This window comes from Pleurodeles waltl, chromosome 6 (genome assembly GCF_031143425.1).
Source record: "Pleurodeles waltl isolate 20211129_DDA chromosome 6, aPleWal1.hap1.20221129, whole genome shotgun sequence".
Taxonomy (NCBI): Eukaryota; Metazoa; Chordata; class Amphibia; order Caudata; family Salamandridae; genus Pleurodeles; species Pleurodeles waltl.
In genome coordinates, this window is record NC_090445.1 from 1,427,565,925 (window position 1) to 1,427,588,420 (window position 22,496).

The 22,496-nt window shown below is 40.5% G+C and overlaps 1 protein-coding gene across 7 annotated transcripts in view; it reads right to left on the reverse strand.

Annotated features, from left to right (window-relative positions):
* The window catches only part of KCNMA1 (potassium calcium-activated channel subfamily M alpha 1), a 1,226,483-nt gene that overhangs the window by 544,780 nt on the left and 659,207 nt on the right, over nt 1-22,496 (reverse strand). For all 7 annotated transcript variants that reach the window (XM_069240804.1, XM_069240805.1, XM_069240803.1 and 4 more), the window contains exon 6: nt 15,178-15,253. In XM_069240804.1, the coding sequence (XP_069096905.1) occupies nt 15,178-15,253 (76 nt within the window). The remainder of the gene's footprint in view (nt 1-15,177; nt 15,254-22,496) is intronic.

Genomic DNA, 22,496 nt, shown 5'->3' on the forward strand with positions numbered 1-22,496 from the left:
GAGCACTCTAGTTGGTTGCCAGCACCATGAGAAAAATGTTGCTGACAGCCAGTACAGGGCTTAGGTCCCTGTCCTGAAGTTATTAAAAAAATATATATTTGGGGGCAGGTTAGGGATTCCTTGACCCAAGGTGCGGCTCTTCGTCTAAGGCGGAGGAGCCCTACCCTGCTGCTTTGAGCAGAAATTTAAAATGATATTGTTATTATCATTTTATTTTTAGCTGAGGCAGCAAAGATAGGGCAGGGTGGGGCTGGGGTGGAGGGGGCTGGAGGGAGAAGTGGTTTGTGCACCTTAAGTGCACATGTCTGTTTGTTGGGCCGGCCAAATAGACATGCGCACTTTGCATTTCTCCACCCAGCTGTATTTCACAGCTGGGAGGAGAAAGGGCACATGGTGCCACTCCCTCTGTGAGTGCCGCAGCAGGGCGCTCATACCAATGACGACACTGCTGTCTTGCTGGTAACAGCAGCGATGTGATTGGCTGAGGGGAGTCTGGAAGCCTGCGGGCTTCCAGACGATGATGAAGATTGGGGAGACGTACGCATCTCCGACCTCAATAGGTAAGTGTTTTTTTTTTTATTTACAATTTTAAAAATTGTTTTCCATCCTGCCCCACCACCCCTATTCAGTGGCAGCCACCACTGCTTGACCCCCTGGGCTCCATGAGGGGGACCGAGAAGGAGCCACGTGGGGCCAAAAGAAAAAAAAAGCAAACAATTCTGCGATCCTGCAAGACTTTCACAGGATCGAAAAAAAACAAAACAAAATGGCAGCAGGGCTGTCTTTAATTACATAATGTCCTGGAAGACCAACCCTGAGACTGTGTATATGAAGGGAAAGGTGGGATACGTGGTTCTTCGTCCTGCATCTCCAGAAACCCCAGGGAGCCCAACCCCAGAGACAAAAATTGTTTGTACAGGGAGGGGTGGCGCAGACCCCCAAGCCACCCCCAGGGCTGAAATTAGCTTATATGAGAAGAGGGGCTGTGTGGCTCCCATCCCCCTGCCTCAAGAAGTCCTGGGGAGCCTACCCCCAGGCCAAAATTTACGAAAATGGGGTGGGGGCAGGGCAGCTCCCCTCTGAAGCACTCAAAGGCCCTGGGGAGTACACCTTCTGGTATATATAAGTTGTGGAAGTCCTACAAAGTTGTGATTCATTATTATTACAACTATTGGCGATTTAGTATACCCCAGTCATTTGCAAACAAGGAAAAATAGCGAGCTGTGAGGTGGAAGGGGCATTTCATTAAATTACTGCTCCCATAACCCATCAGAAATGGCTCATGTATCAGTTAAATTCTCTGGTATTCGTAGCACCACCTGTGGGCCTCTGAGCAAAACTTTGGGCACCAACAATTATTATTTTACAAATTAAGCACTGTGAGCTCCCCAAGCTGAGTAGGGACATGAGAAGAAAAAAACATAACACGCAATCAAAACAAACAGATCTAAATATTGCTCCTGCCCCCAGGAAGTAGCATTAGGAGCTGCTCCCTGTTGGCAGGAGCAACGCTGGCTCCTGGTGGAAGCAGGAAGCCGGCTGCTGCAATGGGGACCTTGAGGCCCCAACAACAGTATGGTGGGAGGACTGAATGAGCACCAGGGCACAAACCTGCAAAGGGTGAGGGCCCCGGGGATGGGGTCTCCGGGGCTGAAAGTGGCCCAGGGAGAAGAGGGCCCTGTGCTGGGACCTGGAGAATGAGATCCACAGGGCTGAAATTGGCCGAAGGAGGGGGGCTGCATGCCCCCTTTCCTTGACATTAAAGCTTGTCTAATCTACTCCACTGTACTGCATGACACTGTATGCCACTCTAATCTACAACAATCCACTCTACGATACTCTACATCACTCTACTCCCCTCTACACACTCTACTCTAGATCACCCTACTTATGCCACATTACTCCACTGTATGCACTCTACTCTGCTGTACTCTACAACACACTTCTTCACTTTACACCACTCAAGCCTACGCAATTCTATGCTACCCCACTCTGTGCTACTATGTCATTCCAGTCTACTTCACTGTGTGCTCCTCCAATTTATGCCACTCCACTCTAAGCCCCTCCACTCAACACCACTCAACACCACTCCCCTCTAAACCACTGTACACCATTCCAGTTTACATCACTCCACTGTACACCACCTTACTCTACTCCACAATACTCCACTCTACTTCACGAAACTTCACTCTACGAAATGCAGTTTATGAATAAGTCTCAAATTTGTGACCACTTCTATCAAAGGTGACAAAATGTTTTTTTTTCCTCAGAATTAGGCCATGACCCCAAGAAGGTAATTTTAGCAGGTATGGCTCTCCGGTCAAAATAGAGATTGGGGCACTGTCACAGATTTTGTATCTTTTAAGCATTACTACAGAAAACATAGATCCAAAATCATGGTTTGGTCCTCTCCCACATTCTCTTTTTAATGCCTGAGTAATTTTAGGTAAATCTGGAAATTCCTAACTTTTCTTCGTGAGTTGATATTGTTGTTAGAAGAATCGGGCTCTAGTTACTACTTGAACTTGTCCGTCAGCATGGTATCACTGGTGCTTTGAAAGGGATGCAAATCATATTTTGGCAGATGTCATGATAGGTCTTAAATTCTTAAGCGTTTTAGTACTACATATGTTTTCATGCATTAATTGCTATAGGTATAGGTTAATTGCTATAGTTTGATCACTTATCCAGAGCATGTCAAGGTGGCTGGCAAGTCAATAGATGATCATCCACTGGAATGCTAATTGATAGTTGACACCGGACATTTACAATCTCTTATTCTCAAGAACTCCACATTATGTGTAAGTCACACTACACATATATTTCTTCTCCAACTTTCCAGACAATAAATCTCTTTTCCTTAAGATACTGTATGCCAAACATACAATAGTTTTCTGTCTCATTTAATTCAAAAATGTTTCTGACACCAGAGCTTTACATCTCTCATACACGCAATATTTGAATTTGGGTATATTCTTCAATATTTCAGGTACACTAAGACTAATGTACCAATGCCAGTACCTGCATTCCTCATGATGTAATGTATGATCCACATAAATGAAGAAGCTTTCAACTAATAACATCTTCTTGCAACAGCTACCTGTCCATACATAATCCATTTTCATCGGCTACATCAGTTCAGTGTACTAGACCCATGTTGCAACTGGATGGACTAGAGACTGTACACTTTGAGAGCCATTTGGCTTAGAGAGGCACCATCTTTCAGTTTTGTCAGAAATACTGCCCATCCATTAGGGTCATGTGGCACTATGTAATATTCAAAATATCAAGTTACAGCTATATCATGAAAGTAAATGTAGATTTGCTATTATGAACCCCACTGTGACAATACTTTGTGAGTTGATATTATGGGCATGATATGGTAATGCTATATCCGTATGTCAATACTGTACCACAGTACTGTGGTACAATGTGCCCTTGAGGATGTTCTTAAACTGGCTGGTTATATGCCAATGGGTTTCTCATTTGTAATTGCAAACAAGTGGTTCACAGATTTATGCTCAGTAGCAATGTGCTTAAAAACCTACTAGGAGGTTCTCGTCTTGCAATAAAATGTAATAGGTGATTATTGCAGGAATGCCCTAATTCTATTAAAGAAATGGTGGCAAGTAATAATACTGCTTTACATAGCAACAGTACTGGTTCATATACATATTAATTTGCTCACTCTTGTAACGTACTTGTTTGTACTTGTAATATACGGGTTGTAATGTACAACCTATTGGTGTGAAAGCATTACATGCTGGTCTGCATGTATAACAAGCTGGTTTGCAAAAATACCATACTGATTTGCATACATATCATGCAAATTATTGTATGGTTCATGTCATGTATATTTTGTATGAATACCACACTGTTCTGCAAGCACAATATATATATGTGCTTGAATAGCTGATATACTATTTCCTAACCATAACTTTTTGAGTTGTGTGCACACTATGCAGATACATATTTAGTGTATGCCCATTGCATACTATATGTTTTTTTCCAGTTACACAGGATAAAGAAAAGCAAACTCTTGACTTTTAATGGGGTTTACAGTGAAGCCTATACTTCATAGAATTCCTACATGGCGGTTTAGCTCAGCAGCTTTAGGGGGACAAAGACAATGATAGGGTTCACAAGGCTCTTAAAAGTTGGAGACTCATGGCCTCATTTACTATGCTTTGGCACGGGGCAGTGCCTGCAAGCCTTTTTGATGTACCGCCCTGCTTCAGAACAAAATGGCAGGAACATCCCTTTCAAGCAGTGTTATGCGTGAAAGGGGACCATATTTACCAGGCCATGAAAAACCACGCAAGGTGGCTTTGTGTGGCCTTGCAAATATGGGCAGGCACACTATGCCACCGGAGCATTGAAGAAAATGACACTCCTGTGGCGCAGTGTGCTGCAAGGGCCTCGTAAATGAGGCCCTAATTTTTCTCATCCTGGGAGACACCACTGCTTGTGAGACTGTGCGATATGCTGTTGGCCTCTAAATGTAAATGCCGTGGACCTCTGCCAATTTAAGTTTTTGCAAATTCAGTGTACTGTCTGAAAAGGCCCCGTGGAATACACATCATTTCACACAAATGACTGGTAACTTTAGTTAAGAAAGAAATAACTTATTGGCAGTTCGCCTAGTTCACCTAACACTGCTGCCGGCAATACTCAGTCACTATTTGAAAACGTAGAAGCCAAAAAAATGTGTTTTAGTTTGTTTCACTTTCTCAAACATTTCATTTAATTCATGAATGTACTTCAATGGGGAATAAACTCCTGCACCCCTTTATCACCGTAAAATCCCTTTTTTCAACATCTTAATATTTAGATATTGGTATTAGAAAAATATATGCACTTTGGTGGTATTCTAACCACATCAATTACTTTGATTCTGGTTCCAAAGTCACACTGGAGTCCATTGTGCTTAGTTTCTTCTTGGATGTACCAGAGCTCACTTCCTAGGGCCCAGGAACTGGATGAAGCACCACTTAGCAAGTACTAAACTATCAGCAGAAGAACCCAGGCACTGGCAGATGAAGTATTTTATGCCAACGAGACTTCCTAACAGGAGGCAAGCTCAGTTCAAGACCTTGGATCACCTTGGAAAGCGGGACTGAGAAAGTAAAGTCCAGCCCTTTCACTCCAAGGGCCATGGGCGGCTCCTCCATAAGGGCAGAGGCACGTTTCCCCTCCTGCCAGCAGCGGCAGCTGCAAAAACATTTCAAAGAAAAGGTTGGGGCCACGGGGTGACATGCACACTGAGGGGCAAGGCACACCATTCCCCCTCACTGCGCATGTATATTTGGCAGGCCGTCTTGGATTGGCCGCAGGGCAGGCTGGGAGCCTGTGCCTGCAGCATCCGGAAGGTGAGGAGAGGAGCGGCTCGCCACGCTGCGCCGGAGGAGAGGTAAGTTAAAATAAATGTATGCAGGAAGCAGCAGGCCAGCACAACAAAGCAACAGGCAGAGTGGGAGTCCCTACTATAGCATCCAGCTCTTCTCCCTGGCAGAATGTCCTCAGTTGAGAAGTGTTCTAACTATGGGGTGTCAGATGTCCAGTACTTATATGCATTTCTGTCATTAAAGTAGGCAAGCTTCAAAAGAAGTCTTTGTAGTGCACAAAACTCTGCCTTTCCCTGCCCCGGCCCCAGACTCACTCCAGGGGGTTGGAGACTGCTTTGTGGGAGGACAGGCACAGTTCTATTCATGTGCAAGGGTCAGCTCCTCCCACTGCTCTAGCTTAGGAAGACCCATCAGTCTCATGATGGGTCATCATGATAAGCAGGGCACACCTGAGCACACCTCAGCCTTTGTATGACTTTATGGAGTGAATACAATAACAGCCAAACTGTCATCCTGGCCCAGACATGGCAGAGGCACAGAATGATTAAGCAAGAAAATGCCCACTTTCTAAAAGTGGCATTTTCAAACTTACAATTCAAAAACCAACTTCACCAAAAGTTGTACATTTAAATTGTGATTTCCTTCACTTCATATCTCTTTCTGCTCCTAATGGGAAATTACACTTAAAAGATATTTCAAGGCAATCCCCATGTTACCCAATGAGTGGGATAGTCCTTGCAATAGTGCATGTCTTACCTTTTAAATACAGTGCATCCTGCTCATGGGGCTGCTTTGGGCCTACATTAGGGGTGTCTTATATGTAGTAAAAGGGTAGGCCTGGCAAATGGGTGCACTTGCCGGGCCAAAATGGCAGTATAAAACTGCACTCACAGACATTGCAATGGCAGGCCTGAGATATGTTTATAGGGCTTCTCATGTGGGTGGCACAATCAGTGCTGCAGGCCCATCAGAAGCATTTGATTTACAGGCCCTGGGCACACCTGGTTCACTATACTAGGGACTTATTAGTAAATCAAATATGCTAGTGTCATGGATAAACCAATCACCAATACAATTTCGACAGACAGCATATGCACTTTAGCACTGTTCAGCAGTGGTAAAGTGCTCAGAGTCCTAAAGCCAATAAAAAAGGTCAGAAAAAATAGGAACAAGTTTGGGGATAACACTGCAAAAATGGCCAGGTCCAACAGCTGCCAATTATGAGGCAGTGCTGTTCTACCTGCCCTTTTGTTTTTGAGGATTACCAAACTTGTCCCTTACCCACTCAGGCTATAGTTGTTTATTTACACTACTCAACCCGTGAAGGAAATCTATTTAGAGAAAGTGGTTTCTCAATGGGAAAAATATGTTCCCTCTTATAAATAATGTGCGATTGCAACTCAGAACTGCCTTTCTCCAAAGTGGAATTGTACAGTGCATACAATTCCACATTGTGCAAATAGTAACACAATGAAAAATTACATGACTTTGCCAGGGATGTACATGGAAATGTGGGAGAGGCACCGTTTTTTCAGGTGTATTGCAGGAGCGACTTGTGAGTTCCAACAAAATGTCAAAATATATACAACTGAAGTGTACTTGTTTTGGTGACTTGGGCTCACCGATTCTTAAAGCAGAGCTCTGCTGACCAGTATTACTGGGGAAAATATATGGGACACTGGTTACCATATATTTGCACAGTTTGGGGAAGTATTTCCGAAACTGGTGTGTCGCAAGCAGATTTTTGTGGATTGCAATAACGGCTTTGGATCTGGGAAACCAGGTTTGAGTCCCAGCGCTGGCTAACCATTCTTTGACTCTGGGCAAATCTCTAACATTTGTGGAAATGCTTTTAAATTGCTGGTAAATATCAAAATAACATACTCAGTACACTATGCTATATTGGCAATTCAAAGCAAGTTGAAAGCACGTCCATTACAGTGACAAGTATGCCGCCGTGACTATAGTAGACAAGCTTTCAAATTGGTGTGAATTATGGAAATAACATACTCAACAATTTGCAACAATTTGAAACAATGTTTACTATGGTCAATACGGTAAAAATGGGACAAGGTAAAGGACGCTGCATGTGTGGAGCTGTGAGCTCAGCAGAGGAGGTGCACAGTATGAAGTTATGTTACAAAAACATGTGGCTCACTATGAGTAATGCATGTATATCGTGAATGTGAGCAGAATCAAGCTGTAATTACGCTTGGCTGTGGTGAAATAGTTATCTTTGCAATAAGCAGTCTCTCTGTTATGTTGTCTGGTTTTGCTCAAAATGCCGTACCGGTTTTGATAGCGTCCAGTACTGTGTTGACATACTGTGGGTCAATGTAAAGTTCATCACCAGACAGAAGAGCTCATTATACTCCAGTGTCTACAGAACAACATGACACAATGTCACAGCCCTGGACTCGAAATCAGATAGATCATTGCAAATATGAGCAGTGGCGGCTACTACGGAATGGGGTGGTGGGTAAAAAAACAGAACACTTACCTGTTCCGTCAGGTGACGGGTTCTGTCTCTCCTCCGTCCTCTTCCTGACTCCCAGCAGCACACAGGCTCCCAGACTCCCCTAAGCCAATCACGATACTGCTGTCACCAGCATGACAGCAGCATTGTGATTGGTCTGAGCTGCCTGGTTTGGCACTCAGACAGAGAGTGAGAGCCTGTGCACATTCTCCCCACAGCTGTGCAATGCAGCCTGGTGGAGAAATGCAAAGTGCGCATGTCTGTTTGGCCGGCCCAACACGGATAGACAAACCATCATGCGCACTTATGGTGCACATATCCCCTCCTCCCTGTGACACAGCCTAGCCTCGCCCCACCCTAACCTTGCTCCAGCATTGAAAAATAAAATGATAACAACACTTTGTTGTTATCTTTTTATTTTTCCTTTTTTTCACTGCTCACAGCAGTCGGGCGATGCTCCTCCACCTTAGCAGAGGAGCCTCCGCTGAATATGAGTGTGGTCAGTGTAATGTGGCACTCACACTGGTGAGCAAGTGGGCAGGCATGCAAACGATTATGGCTGTTGTAAATTATCTAATTGGTTGCAGTTGCAAAAAGAATAACTAAATAGCACTGTATGATTTGCAATAATCGCTCCTTGCAAACCACACAAAATAGAGGCATACCACATTGTGCAGGTTCTATGCATAGCAATGAGACTGGAACATTAGCAAAAAACAATCTTTCTTTTTATTAATGGACAGTGAATTCCATAAAAAGATAACATTCTGTATACAAATTGGCTTTGAAGGGATCTGCAGCCACTACTGAGATGAAGGTTAATTTGATGGTGCATTGGAAAGGATGCAGCCGGCAAAGAGGAGATCCACTGATAATCAGTGGAGGTGCTTCAGGTCTACTGTATTGCCTTCTGCAACATGGAGGGCGATCTGTTGAGTTCATGTTCATTAAAGTTAAGTTGGTCGCAGGATTTTGGCATTCTACAAGGTGGGTCATGGTTCCAAAACGTTTATGAAACATTGGTTTAGGGTACATTACAGTAAAACTGTAAGTTTAATGCAGCGTTACTGTATCATGGACATGAAAGTAACACCCGCAACTTGACAAGGCATTCAATACAGTTGGTGGCAATCCATGATGGCTGACAGCAAAGTATGACTTTTACCCCATCCTTCATGAAGTGAATCTTTCTGTTTTACAAGAAGCCCAGTGTCAGAGACGGAACTGGGATTGTAGGGCGGTATGAAAAAGATGTTTATCTTTGATTATGATATTTCTGATTAATAATATTCCTTCCCACAGATTCCTTTCCTTATGAAAATCCTCTAAGCGCCAGAGGGTTTGAAAGCTTTTTCCCTGCAATAGCTCTCAAACATTACCAGGTGGTGCCATGGGGCTTCAGCTGAGATTCTGTCTGCCTACCCATGACATTTCATAGTATACTATGGGCCAACAGGCACCCTGGCATCTGTTCTGGCGCTATTTCTATTTTCCATCAAGGGTTAGGAGGGGAACAGAGAAAGCAAAGACAACTGTGACAATACAGCATTAGACAGTTTGCATACTTTGTAATCTTATTAATAAAAACACTGACTCTTCAGCAGAGGAGGAAGGGCACAGAGGAATCTGCAGGAAGATATATGGCCTGATTTAGAGTTTTGGGAAGCAGGGTACTCTGTCATGTCACTTTATGTATGAAAGATGGACAATTACGACAAACTAGTTTATACAGATTGAAAATAGTAAATGGTGGCTGCACTGACAGGGCCAGAAGCTCACCAATCCTCCAGGATGAAATAATGGCCACCAAAAAGATGGTCTTCAAAGTCAGCAAGTCAAACCGAACAACTGTGCATCAGCTCAAATGCGTATCCCTGAGGAACTATAAATGGAATAAGAGGAAATAAATCGAACAGTCCTTGCAGAAGATGCACCACTAATGATGACCTCAACAAAGAATGCTTGTTAGGGAAACACATGATGGTGGATAGAGTAGGAATATACATTTTTACTGTAGCTCTTTCTGGACAAGAGACAGTACCAAACATAAAACATCAGATTTTTGTATACATTTGCAAAACACTTCACTTTGCTCATTGTTGAGGGGACAGCATGCTTCTGATGAGTTCAATACTGTCATAGAGTAAGGTGGCACAGTGGGTTATTTCTTTAAGAAGTATTACATAACTGATGTTTAAACCACAGTAATAGTTTATGATTAAATAATTAATTGGAGAGGCGCAAAATCAAGTTACTTTCTGAATTATGCTAGGCCAACAATAAGTACTGTGAAAAATGTAAGGGATGTATAATGTAATGGTGCCTGTGTAATCCATCATTGCTTTCTCTAAAATCAGAGATGTTTGAGAAAGCATATAGAAAAATTTCACGTCATACTATAACCAAGTGTTTTAATTTTGTTTCTCCCAGGAAATACCACCTGCAAAATGCTGGTGGTTATAGTAAGACTACCATGTGGTACTTCACGCCAATGGTCAAGTAAAACTGCTTCAAACTGTTGGTTTTAATAGATACTGAAAATGCCCCAAACTGTAAACATGTATGGTAACCAGTTTACCACATATTTTCTCAATTAAATGTGTTCACAGCAGCTCTATAAATATGAATTAGTGGACCCAATTCATTAGGCAAAATGTAAAAGTACACGCAGAGGTTTACACTTCAGTTGGGCATATTTTTTACTTTTTGTTAGAAGTCACAAAGTAGTATAACTTAGAATCTGTGTCACCCACAAGTTACCAGGCAGTGTCCTGGGAAACACATGTGACCTTTCTTGTGTTACTACTTCCACAATATAGAATTATACATACAGTACAATTCCACATTTGGGAAATGCAGTGCTGCACTGTAATTGCACATTATTTGTTTCCTACACAGAGAACATACTTTTCCTGTAAAGAAACAACTTTCCTCAAAACCCCTCAAATGTTGGGGTTGGTCTGTTCCTCTTCCAACCTTGAAAACTGATTTCCTCTTCATTGGAATGCATGAAATGTTGAAAAGAAAAAAAGAAAATTGATTTCCTTCTGCCCTTGACTAATGTTAAGCAGCAACGACTTCCTGGGAGAGAAAGGGTCCAAGAGAAGCTTGTTAATATTAAAAAACAAGTGTATTAGCTCAGATTTAATAACACGAAGGAGCATAACCTGGCTATGATATTATGCGTCCTAAGAAGGGATGGATATTTTTCCTTTTGTAACATGTAAAACAAATTGTTCAACATAGTGCACCGAAATACATTAGTAAAAGTGAACAATGTGAGTTAATGTTTATGCAAGCCACATTAATACTTGCTTGCAAGAATATCAATGTTGTAGTATTTTAGAAATGTTATTCCTTATAATCATTTTAAGGACAATGAGTTAGACATTTAAATATATTTGAACTAAAAGTATATTTGTGTTTATTTCAGTTGGCCGCAGTGAAGGCCACATTCTTTTTGTATGTTCTAATCTTCAATGTGAAAGCTTGTTTTTCCAAAGCTGCAGGTTCTGAAGTTAACAAGGAGCTCACTGTGCCTGAAAGATAAGAGGGTCTGAGAGAATGGTACTGGATGAAAAGAGTATCCTGGCACTGGCAGCTATAGCTTTTGTGATTCCTGAGTGTGAGGGTGTATCAAGGTCGGGAGTCGAAAGCTTTGGAAGACCGCATTCTTAATTATAACTGCCTTACAGTTTTGATTTTCAAAATGAGAGTTTTTGTCATGATGTCATCACACCTGGAAAACCCAAGATTTAAGAGCAGTTTAGCTGGCGAAGGTTTAAGACTCTCTCTGCCCTTTGCTCAGAGTGGACCTTTTTGAGGTAGAGACTTAATACTTTCTATGTGGCTTTATGCCACTGCATCTCTCTTGGACAGAATCTTCTACTGAAGTTCTGTTTGCTAAGCCTTCTCAGATATTCCTTTAGTAGTAGAATAGTTTAGGAGCTAGATTCAATGGTAAGGCAAGATAACTTAATTTTAGAATCCAGACCTCAAGTACGTTTCCTGATTTTCTACATTTTTGCTGTTTTGGTCTTTTATATGTTGCTTCGATTTAACTTTGTGTGATGCCTTAACACTCCATTGGTGGCTTTGTATCTCTATACTATTGTTTTGAGAGTACCTATGTAACTTTGGCTTCAAGTCTGTAATAAAGGCCTTTGAAACTTTAATTTGGACTCTGAGGTTTAATGTGTGACTACTGAGTTGCACTGTAATTGATTTGAATGATTTTGTAAATTATCTCTTCACCTCTTGGAACAGAAAATGAAAGATTCATTGGACCCCAGATGAAAAGACAGGCCGCAGGCTCCATCGAACATGTGGGTAATGTAGTGCTGAATCAAAATTTGCAGTAATGTGTTACAATAACACTAAAGAATTGTGCATCATCAGTCAGAAAAAGTAATGTGTAGCTGGAGACTTCGGCAGTGTTCACATAGAAAAGCACTTTTTTCTTGAACCAAAGTGAAAGTGCTTACGAACATTGGCCTCACATATAAAACTTATTTTATGATTATTCATTTATGCATTTATTTAGGAATGCATTGTTTTGTGTAGTATTCATTTAATAATTATATTTCAACATTCATAAACGAATTCATGTGTGCAGTCAAACAATTAATTGTTCAATGAAGGTACTTATTAATAAGACTGTGGTGTGCAACGCTGAAAAGTTTGTCCTATACCACCTCAGTAAAGTCATTTTACAGCTTTGCAGATTTTGAAACTTCCAGCTCCCTGTGAGACATTACTTTACTGGGAGATTTCTTTTCGTGAAAATGCATATCTATTTACAAGAATATTCTCAACAACAACGAAAATAATTGCTTGAATTAGGCCACACAGAGTTTTGTGAAGGCAACAAACTTTATGAACTTGTGAAGTTTGTTACCATGGCAAAAATTGGCTGGGGAAACTTTCACTTTGAAGGCCACCAAATTTAGTAACACAGAAACCTGGTGACAAGGTTTGCAGCAGTAATCTATGTTACAAAAAGATATCCAGACAAATCCAGAAATAAAGGAAACATTCCTACAACAGAGGCAAAGATGAAACAATAATCATAATAAACTTTCCACCCTATCATTTAAATTTTCTTAGCTTAAGACGATGTTTAAATTGTTCATAATTTTCTTGCAAAATGTGATTAATGGGGAACACTGTACATAGATCCAAGGGGACATCGTTGTATTTATATCACTCTTTTCCTACCCTTTAAGAGGCCTTCAAAATCATTTCTAGCTAATTTATTGTAACAACCTAATTTTGAGTGTTAAGCTGTTTGCTTAAGTTCTAATCAGGTCAGGGTTTTGGTATGACCATTTTCCTAGGTACCAGCTGAATGACAGTGTACAGTGTAGTAGGAGGGGGTATACCAAATTTAAAAAGGCATGTTTGCATCGACAATTTTATCAATCTATTCCCAATTTCTCAGTGCAAAAGTTGAAAATGGATGCAGAAAATGACCCAAAAATATCTGCAGATGGTGTTTTCATAATGTGGTTTCCACCCAACTACTGTGTGACACTTGGTATGAGGTCTAGTGTCACGCTTGGAGCATGAAAGGGCCTAGTCACAGGGAATGGCTATTGATCTGGTTTTGGGAAATGCTAGCCATAAGGCATTATGAGAGCGGAACTGTGCAAAGTTCTGAACTGGGATGAATCTGATGCCAAATAACTCCATTGTTTGCAATTTGGAACTCAGAAAAAAACACACCAAGAGTGAATCTAAAGCTTTACTGGCAGACTGAGTGATTTACATTAATTAGAGTCGTTGAACCTCCTGAAAGCATCCGACTAATGAATTGTAAGTACCTGCATGAGCCTTAAAGCACTTCCTGGGAGCCCTCTCAATAGGAGAAGACCAAGGATTGAATGAGAGGTTTAAGGTCCTGTAATGCATGTGTTTGAACAGTACAAACTGTACGAGGGCAGACAAGGATTAGCAGAAATTTAGATAAAAGACTAAAGATTTATACTATCGAAACTAAAAAAATAGTCATGATACTCTGCTGATTCCATGGGTTTAAGTGGAGCATTTATCGCTGCTGCCAGGAAAAGTACTGAAATAAATTCAATTTTGAAAGCTTAAGTTTCAACTGATGACTACTTTCTGGTGATAAACATACCTTGCTATCTGAGGGCCATTTTATGAATGGACACACATTCAGCGGTGAGAGAAATGTGTTCTTTGTATATTAATTGCAAGTTTCATGAAACAAGCATATTATGAGCAACAAATTCTCCAGTCATTGGGGGAAAATTGTAAGTGAGGGCATTCCTCTGGCATTCTCTGGTTCTTAGTATACTGGAAGAAGACTGGTTCAAATGACAGACACTTTCTGCACATTTTTCAGTAAGTGAAAAGTATAAGGCAATGTTTAACCCGTGAGAACACAAAAATATATTGAAATTCACAAAAGTCGAAAACCAACAATCGGTAGCTACATGAGATTTGACCTGTGATAGAAAAAAATGCCTGGGTCTAGATCCAGTGTGCCTTCAGGTCAGCGAGAGCATTGAAAACCTAATTTGTGTAATAATGCACTTATTGACTGACTACATGATACAGTATAGATGCTCATATTTCAAAGTTTGCCACGTATTAATGAATAACTACCTTAATATTTACACCCAGATAAATGTACCCAGTCAAGTGCTCCTGCATCTATTCATGTATGCATTCATGTTCTCAAACATATAATTCAGGCGTTCACGCACTCATTCATAGTAGTGACCTCATATCTCGCTCTTCCTGCACTGCCAACCCTCCAGTGTGTGCAGGGCCAGCTTTAGCCCTGGTGGCACCTTCCCCAATGACCTCAGATTCCCTCACTAAAACCTGGCAAAAGTGGCCCTCATTTCTCCATAGCCTCTCTCTCACATATATTTAGTTTGTTTCAAAAACGCTGGTAAAGGCTGACTTTACTAATCCACTCAGCTATCCACATAAAATACAGATCTGTTCTTTGCAGCAGGCATATTAACCATATATGCTACTTTATGGCAAGTCAAAACTGCGACTAGAGAAAATTCTGAATCTCTCTCTCTAGAAGAAATATTAATTACAAGAGTTGACTTGACATTTTTATGGCTGCCTGAAAACTGGAGCACAGGGAACTCTGTAGCAGGTGCTTTTAAATCGTAATTTATTGCTAAACACTGCGCCCTCCCTGAGGTCATTGCCCCCCTCCAGGTCAGCGCCCAGTGCGTTCACACCAGTTACACTGCCCTAAAGCCGGGCCTGAGTGGGTGTGGAGAGGCTACAGGGGTTATAAAGGATATTTCGAGATTAACAGAACATCAGGTCTTTCTGGGTCAGTGCGCAAACCAACGGCATATTCCTTACCTTGTTTTCAAGATGTTCAGGAATTGCAAGATTTCAGAAAACTGTATTAGTCGAAGCGCTCGGAGAAACCGCAAACCTGCATTAAAAAAAAAACGCTGGGTTATCTCTGAAGACCTTTTCACCAATTACATTTTCAAAACTGCATTGAATTATATATTTTATACAGCATGAATCATGCCAAGAGAGGCGTACGAGAGCTTTACGTGAGGCTTGGACAATGTTTATAGCGTGCGAGTACAGGAGTCTGAGCGACATGCCAAGGCAAAAATACAGTTTAAGATAGCGAATAGATTAGAGTCTACAACTTGGTGTGTTATAGGTATGCCCGGAGTTTGCATCTAAGCAGACATAAATAGGTACACATTTGTAATGAGGTAAATTGCACTACAAGGGTGAGTACATTTTCATGAAGTAATTATTTAGGTATACCACACAGAGCTGCATAGAGGCAGTCGCTGATTTACTCTAGAACATAAGTGCACTTTGATATTTAAAGTTAAAAAATAGGGTGGAACACTACACATAGACATTATCTGCTAATATGATGGTATACAGCAGTTGTTCTTAACCTGTGGTCTAGAGTCTCCTGGGGGTCCACAATTCCTACTCCAGGGGTTAACAACAGCTTAGAAAATGAAACAATGTGAACATATTGATAAAGTGAGTGTAAATAAAGAAGCAGAACTCAAAATTGAAAAATTAAAAACGTTCCACAGGAATTTGAAATTTGGGGCTAACAATTAAGTTATGTCCTCAGAATGATTTGTGGGAGCAGGGCAAATGCAATAAACAGAATATTGTAAAGAAGTTGGGTAGCCTCAGCTGAATTTAGAAACGGCTCAACCTTCGAATTAAAATGAAAATTTAGGTTTTTTATATTTGTTTCTGAATTAAATAAAATATTTCATCATATGTGTATTTTTTGATGAATGCGTGTTTCTGTATTTTTGTGCATTTTTTTAGGGGCCCCAGCTTCCAGTAATGGCTCAGGGGAGGTTGGCAGATTCCAGTAATGATTAAAAGGGGGTCCACGAGTGAGACAGTGTTAATCTTCCTTTCAAGTGCCGTGGTTTTGTCTATCAGGCTTAAGAAAGACACTTTCTCAGTGTCTTAACGGTTCTATCGGACCATAAACTATCAAGCACGTTAGACTACCTGGACTACCAGAAGAAGCTTAAAGAAATATCATTAATATGATCAAGTGAGTTTAAAACAAAAGCAACATAAAATGAGAAGGTGATATTGCTGTTTTTTTAAACATTTTCTTTCTAAAATAAGGCATCCAAATTGTATTTTTCCCTCACAAAAAGCACAGTGTTGAGAAAATAATGTGCAATTACATGTATAATGGGGGCAGCACTTGGCCACATCTTGTGTGAAAATTGAAAGCAGTGCCATACCATACAAATAAAAGTCAATCAAGACAACAGCAGGATGCTTATTCCAGCAGAAAATATCTTGTAGCTGTTATTAACCTCTGTTTCACAGTTTCTACAAGACATGTTCTACTCTAACCCTTCTCCCACAGGAGAAAAGTTATGCAAAAATCGTAACATTTAAAATGAAAACAGTGAAATACACAAAGGCCTAGATAAGAAATTGAGTAAGATTGCATTCATGTAATAAAAAAGATTACCAGGCCTAAAAAGGGGAATCACATTAAATTAATAAGATCTCTGGTCATTCTGTAGAAGGAATTGCACATTTGGGACATTTCCATCTCAGATCTTAAAGATCTGGATGAATGTAAGGGTTTTCTAGTGTTATAGTTTGAATATACTGCATGAATATAAGAGGCCAGGAAATCTAAAAGTCTCATCAAGGGAGCAAGAGAGGTATCAGGACTATCTTGAACAGGCAATTCATTGACTCAAAGGTTAAAATAGATGTTTATTCACTTGCTCACGGGACCAAATGTAGCAAAGCTTACTTAGGTTCCATGCTTCAGGGTGTTAGAATCTTGTAATTATCCAGAAAATTGTATTTATGCGTATCTGATTTCCTATGTTTACCTCCACTTTACAGCACCAGTGTAGCTGAGTCCAAATGCAGAGGAATTATCTGTTCCTTTGAGTTACTACAGTCATGTGGCCTCTTTCTAAAGCCTAAATTGACCCCTTGAGGTATCTCGGCGCCGAATAACAGTTGTTTGCTCTTAGCCAACTCCATGGTGCTTATTCCATTGGTGTTGAAAACCCGCCAACATTCAAACCTGTGACCATGAACATAAATGAAGATTCCTGGAGCGGACACATTAGGCCACTGAGACATGAAATATGCACAGAGAACGCAACCAATCAGCAATTGTTCCTAGATATTCCCTTTTTTCCCATCAATGTCCTGACATGCACATCACACCCGAGATCAGTGGCAAAAATGTCACTGACTGACGTTTTCATGCTTGTGTCTCTCACAACAGGATGACATAATACTGTGGGTAAAAACAAGAGGGGGGCGGTCTTTTATCAATCAAGAATTATATGTTCTGTTGTCGGATGAAGTTTCAGATCCTCTCTGAAAAGAAGGAGACACGAAGTGAGGCTAATCTGCCATTTTCTGGGTACAGGGTATGCTCAGCCTCAACATCAAGAATGTCCTTCTTTTCATTTTATAATGACTTTGAATGTTGCACCGTCTACTGGAGATGGCTATTTCATGTCATGCAGGGTGGTGTGTTGACAATTACTCTCCTGACATCATGAGTTGGTGACATCTCTCTTCATCTGAATAACCCCTCCTCTCTTAAAATCTGTGCGCTTTCTGATTTCACTCGTGCCTGTTACGTCCCACTTTCCAGTTTTGTTGTCATCACAATTTCTACCTCATCTCTCCTCTTGTTGGCCCTGCTTTCCTTCTACAAGTCCTTTCTTGGAATGCTTATTTCTTCCCATAAGCATGCACTTGAATTTAGCTGTCCTAAATTTATTTGTTTGAATATATATTTTTAAAGCATAGACTTCAGTCAAAAAGTAATGTTTTTTTCAAAACTGCAATTTTTAAAATGCTAAATGCTAATACAGTAGACCTGGCTTTGGTAAGCATTCAATGTGCTTTTTATTAAGCATGTGAAATAGAAATTGAAAGATTTAGACCTCAAAAACGTGTGTCCCAGTGTGGAATGTGATGTTTATAGGGCTAGATACAATCTTCAAAATGTATGTTGTGTTCAAAATAGCAGCTATTCAGAGATTTGGCATACAATTTAGTGCATGGTCAGGATTCTGGTGCTTACTGAACCGAAATCTGTCTTCACTGGGCCTCTTTCATCTGGTACATTTTGACAGCTTGAACCTGTAAAAAGGTATCCAGGGTGGCTACTTTACTTCACCACTGGTGCAATAACATTTTGATCAATCAATAACTGCGATCTCTGCACAAATTGATTTGTGCAGGGGTAATAAAGGACAGGGGACTTGTAAACATGGCCTAAAAGTAAGAAAAGAAGTTAAACTATTGCTTCTTAAAGAAGATGGGATATGTTTTCAAACAAATTTGAGAAATGAGTAATCTCAATACCTGGCCAACAAGTGTGGCGACAACAGTCCTGGCACGGAAGCATCTTATTTTTTAGGTGAATGTGCATGTTACTCAAATGGGATCACTTAAAGTGCAAAATAACCAATTGTGAAGCTGGTTAACCCTTGGACAATGCTGATTTCTCTCATTGGTAGAATCAACATTTGCTCGAACCAATGGATAAAGGGTGTTGACCCATACCAGCATCTGTATATATGTTTTTGTGTTGGTATTTTTTTATTTTATGATTGCTGTATTACTTGACACTCTCAAGACATCTAAAGCTGTTTCTCAGCCAGACATAAAAAGGGAACTGTTGTATCTTTATTAATCCCTTAATGATTACTATGGAGTACTTGCATATAGTCCTATCTATGGAGGCCACATAGTAATCTAAGAGTGATCGTAAGCCCCCTATATTGTCTGGAAATTACTTCCTTGGAGGATCAAATTCAAAACTGTTCACATATTGAAAACCTAATAAATATTCAGAAAGTTTGGAATGGGATTTATTTCTTCTGGAAATATTTTATCCTAGATGCGTAACTCAGTTTAACCCACTGCAAAATTATTTTTTTATCAAAGTTAAACCACAATAGATGAATATTCTGGTATGGTATGCTTTCAGATATTTGTAAGAGAATACCTCTTTTTGCATTTTCACTCCCATTAGTTTTAAGGTTGCTGTTGGTTTTTAAACTCTGTACATTGGGCCCCACAATAAATGAATATTCTGGTGTGGTGCCTTTGTAGATATTGGTAAGAGAAAACCTCTTTTTGCGTTTTCACACCCATTTATTTCACATTTGCTGTTGGTTTTTGGACTCTTTACACTGGGACCCTGCTAACCACGCCCTAGTGCATTTGTTCTGACCCCTAGAAACGTGTTAAACTGTTCAAAAATCCTAATTGGTACATTTAACTTACCTACAAGTCTCTGGTACATGGTACCAGTGTATCAGGGCAAGTAGCTTAAATATCACTATTGGATTGTAGCATCTATTGTGTCACCACTGAAGTGGCAAAGAGTACAAAGCCTGTCTTCAGGGCTGCCCCTGCAGCCTGTGTGTGCAGTTTTAAAATTACAAATTCGATCAGCCAAAATAAACCTTTTTGCCAGGCCCAAACCTTCCTTTTTAATATTTATAAGTCATCCATAAGGAGGTCCTAAATGTCCATAGGGAAGGGTGCATAGGTTTAAAAGTAGGGCATGTGTACTTACGTTTTTAAATGCCCTGACAGTGAAAAATCCCCTAAGTCCTTTTTCACTGTGGCAAGGCTGGTTCTCCCATAGAAAAGTACTGGGTTTCATTATAACGCCTTTCAATGCATAATCTCAATTTGGAAAAAGCTAGAGCCATATTTAAAGTTTTCAGCTTAACAGTACTTTCAAATTCCATCTAATGGCCAAGCCGAATTTTAAATTATTATTTTGGAAATCCCACCTTTATAAAGTTGGCATTTTCTTGCTTAAACTCCCTAACAGCCTTTTCATGGTTAAACCCCAACAGTCACCTGTCAGCCTGCTGCCCCCCTGCAATGTCTGAGGAAAGGGAACAAAAAGGCCTTGGCTGGGAGGGGGTGTGACCTGCTCCTGACAGGATAGCCTGGGGGTATGTGCCCATCAACTGCACAAGCTTCAAAGAGACATCCGGCAGAGGTAACATATGACTAGGCCTACCCCTGCCATTAGCCATGTAGCCAGAGTGACACCACTCACAATGGGGGAAAACCTGTTTCAGACTGGTTTGCAGGGGGGATCTCTCATTTCCCTATCCCCACTTCAGGGGTGTGCCTTAGTTCTGCACAAGGAGGAAAGGTTCTGCCATATTGGTTTTGGGTTGAGGAAGGCACAGTAGGAAAGTTTACAGTAAAATACACAGGAAGCATTGCACAAATGAGTAGGAGCACAACTGGAAACATTTACCCCTTTGGTTAGGAAGTGCCCAAGAGCCTCCCCACCCACATGCTGGCACTGCGCATAAAGTGGCACCCTCAGTAGCCCCTTCAGAACACACCAGGACCTTTGGAACATAGAATAAGAACCCCATTGACTGTTGCACCTGTGGAGAGACACCTCAGGGTCTGAACCTGCTCCCACTTGCACCCAGGACAGATAAGTGTACATAAGGGTAATCTGGCTGACCTCCTGTTACCACACAGGGAAATAAAAAAGCTGAAAGAAGCCTACTTTTTCCAAGAGCTCAGCTGATCAGTTCCAACTCGATTTGCCATGGACACTGCTGATGACTTCTGGGCGGGTAACCCTGAACTGGTGCCCACAATGTCATGGATCCTTGGCTGGTGTTAGAGTACACTAGTCTGACCTTAAAATCTGAAAAACTGGTTGCTTAAAAACATTTTCAGAAATTTTCCTCCAAGAGACACTGGAAGTAAGGGAGAAGCCACACCCAGAAGGTAATCTTTCCACCGGGACAAACCAGGTCCCTGTCCCCAACTGGCAGTAGCTTGCAGTTGGCTTTAACTTTTGACTTGGATCAAGTCTGGCACAACCAGATAACAGTGTCTGGTGCTTCTAGGCACTATTTATACTTACAAATTCTAAAACTGATATCTCCAGTTCCATACATTTGATTTTTGTCATTTTGCTTTCTATTTGTTCATTACATTTCTATCTACTTTTATAAATTGCAGTGGGATTTTTATTGTATTGCACTTGTTACTTTTGAACTGTTTTGTAACTGATAAATGCTTTGAACATTTCTCCTATGATAGACTTTTCTGGTCAGTGCTATAGCTACCCAGGGTTGAGTTCAATCTGAAATTATTCAGACCTAACAAGACCTTTGAAATTGTGACATTATTATATGTGAGGACTCACATTTCTTCCACCTAATAATTCACGTTCTCACAGTGGTATTGTATCTTTTGTTGGAAATGCTGTTGTTCTAGATCAAATCTCTCAATTAATTTGCAGCTTTGGTTAAATTGTGACTGTAGAATTGTCTAGCATGGCATCAGCATCTTACAAGCAGTCAATGATGTACCGTTTGTAAGCAACTTACTAAACAAAAGAAGAAGGAAAGGGAGCATAAGGACTGTTTTAATGTGATGGTTGAAGTAAAGTATAAAAATAGGAACTTTGCTTGGCATTTCACTGTGCTTGACAGCAAATTAAACATTATGGAACTGGATCTGTTTTTTCTTATAGGTACTCCCTTCCATCTGTCTCAGTGTATATTCTTCCTACATTTTCTCAATATATTTAGTAGGGTGTTTTATTAAAATTCTGCAAACTCATAATATAATGAAAATATTCTTCAATCACTCAGTTGTAGTTTTCCAAAATGATTTATTAAAGTTAATTTTCTTTGAGTATCTTTAGCACTTGTTTTCATTCTTTCACAGATAAAGATGGCAACTCTCAAATGATTTCAATAAGGCCAAGTACATTAGTACATCTACCTTTCTTCTGTGCTTTTCTGAGTTCTTCATCAGGATCTGATGTGAAGGGAAAATTTTAATTCTACTCAATTACAGTCAAAATGTACCTTTTATTTTGATGCTCACATATCTAATCCCCCTCCATTCTGAAATATCCATCCTGATCTTTTTAGATTAGCAGCCTTCCTGTGAATAGGCCTGAGCACATATGAAAAAGTAGGAAGAACAGGAGTAGACCTTTTGTTTCAGCACATTAAGCATTGCCAAGCTTGAGATCTGAGTTACTTATTCCAACGGTTTGAATGTAATTGAAGCTATGGGGCATCCAGATGGCATCCTTAGCATTATAATCCATCTTCATGAAAACACTTTTACTACTGTAAGATGTGTAATAGGAT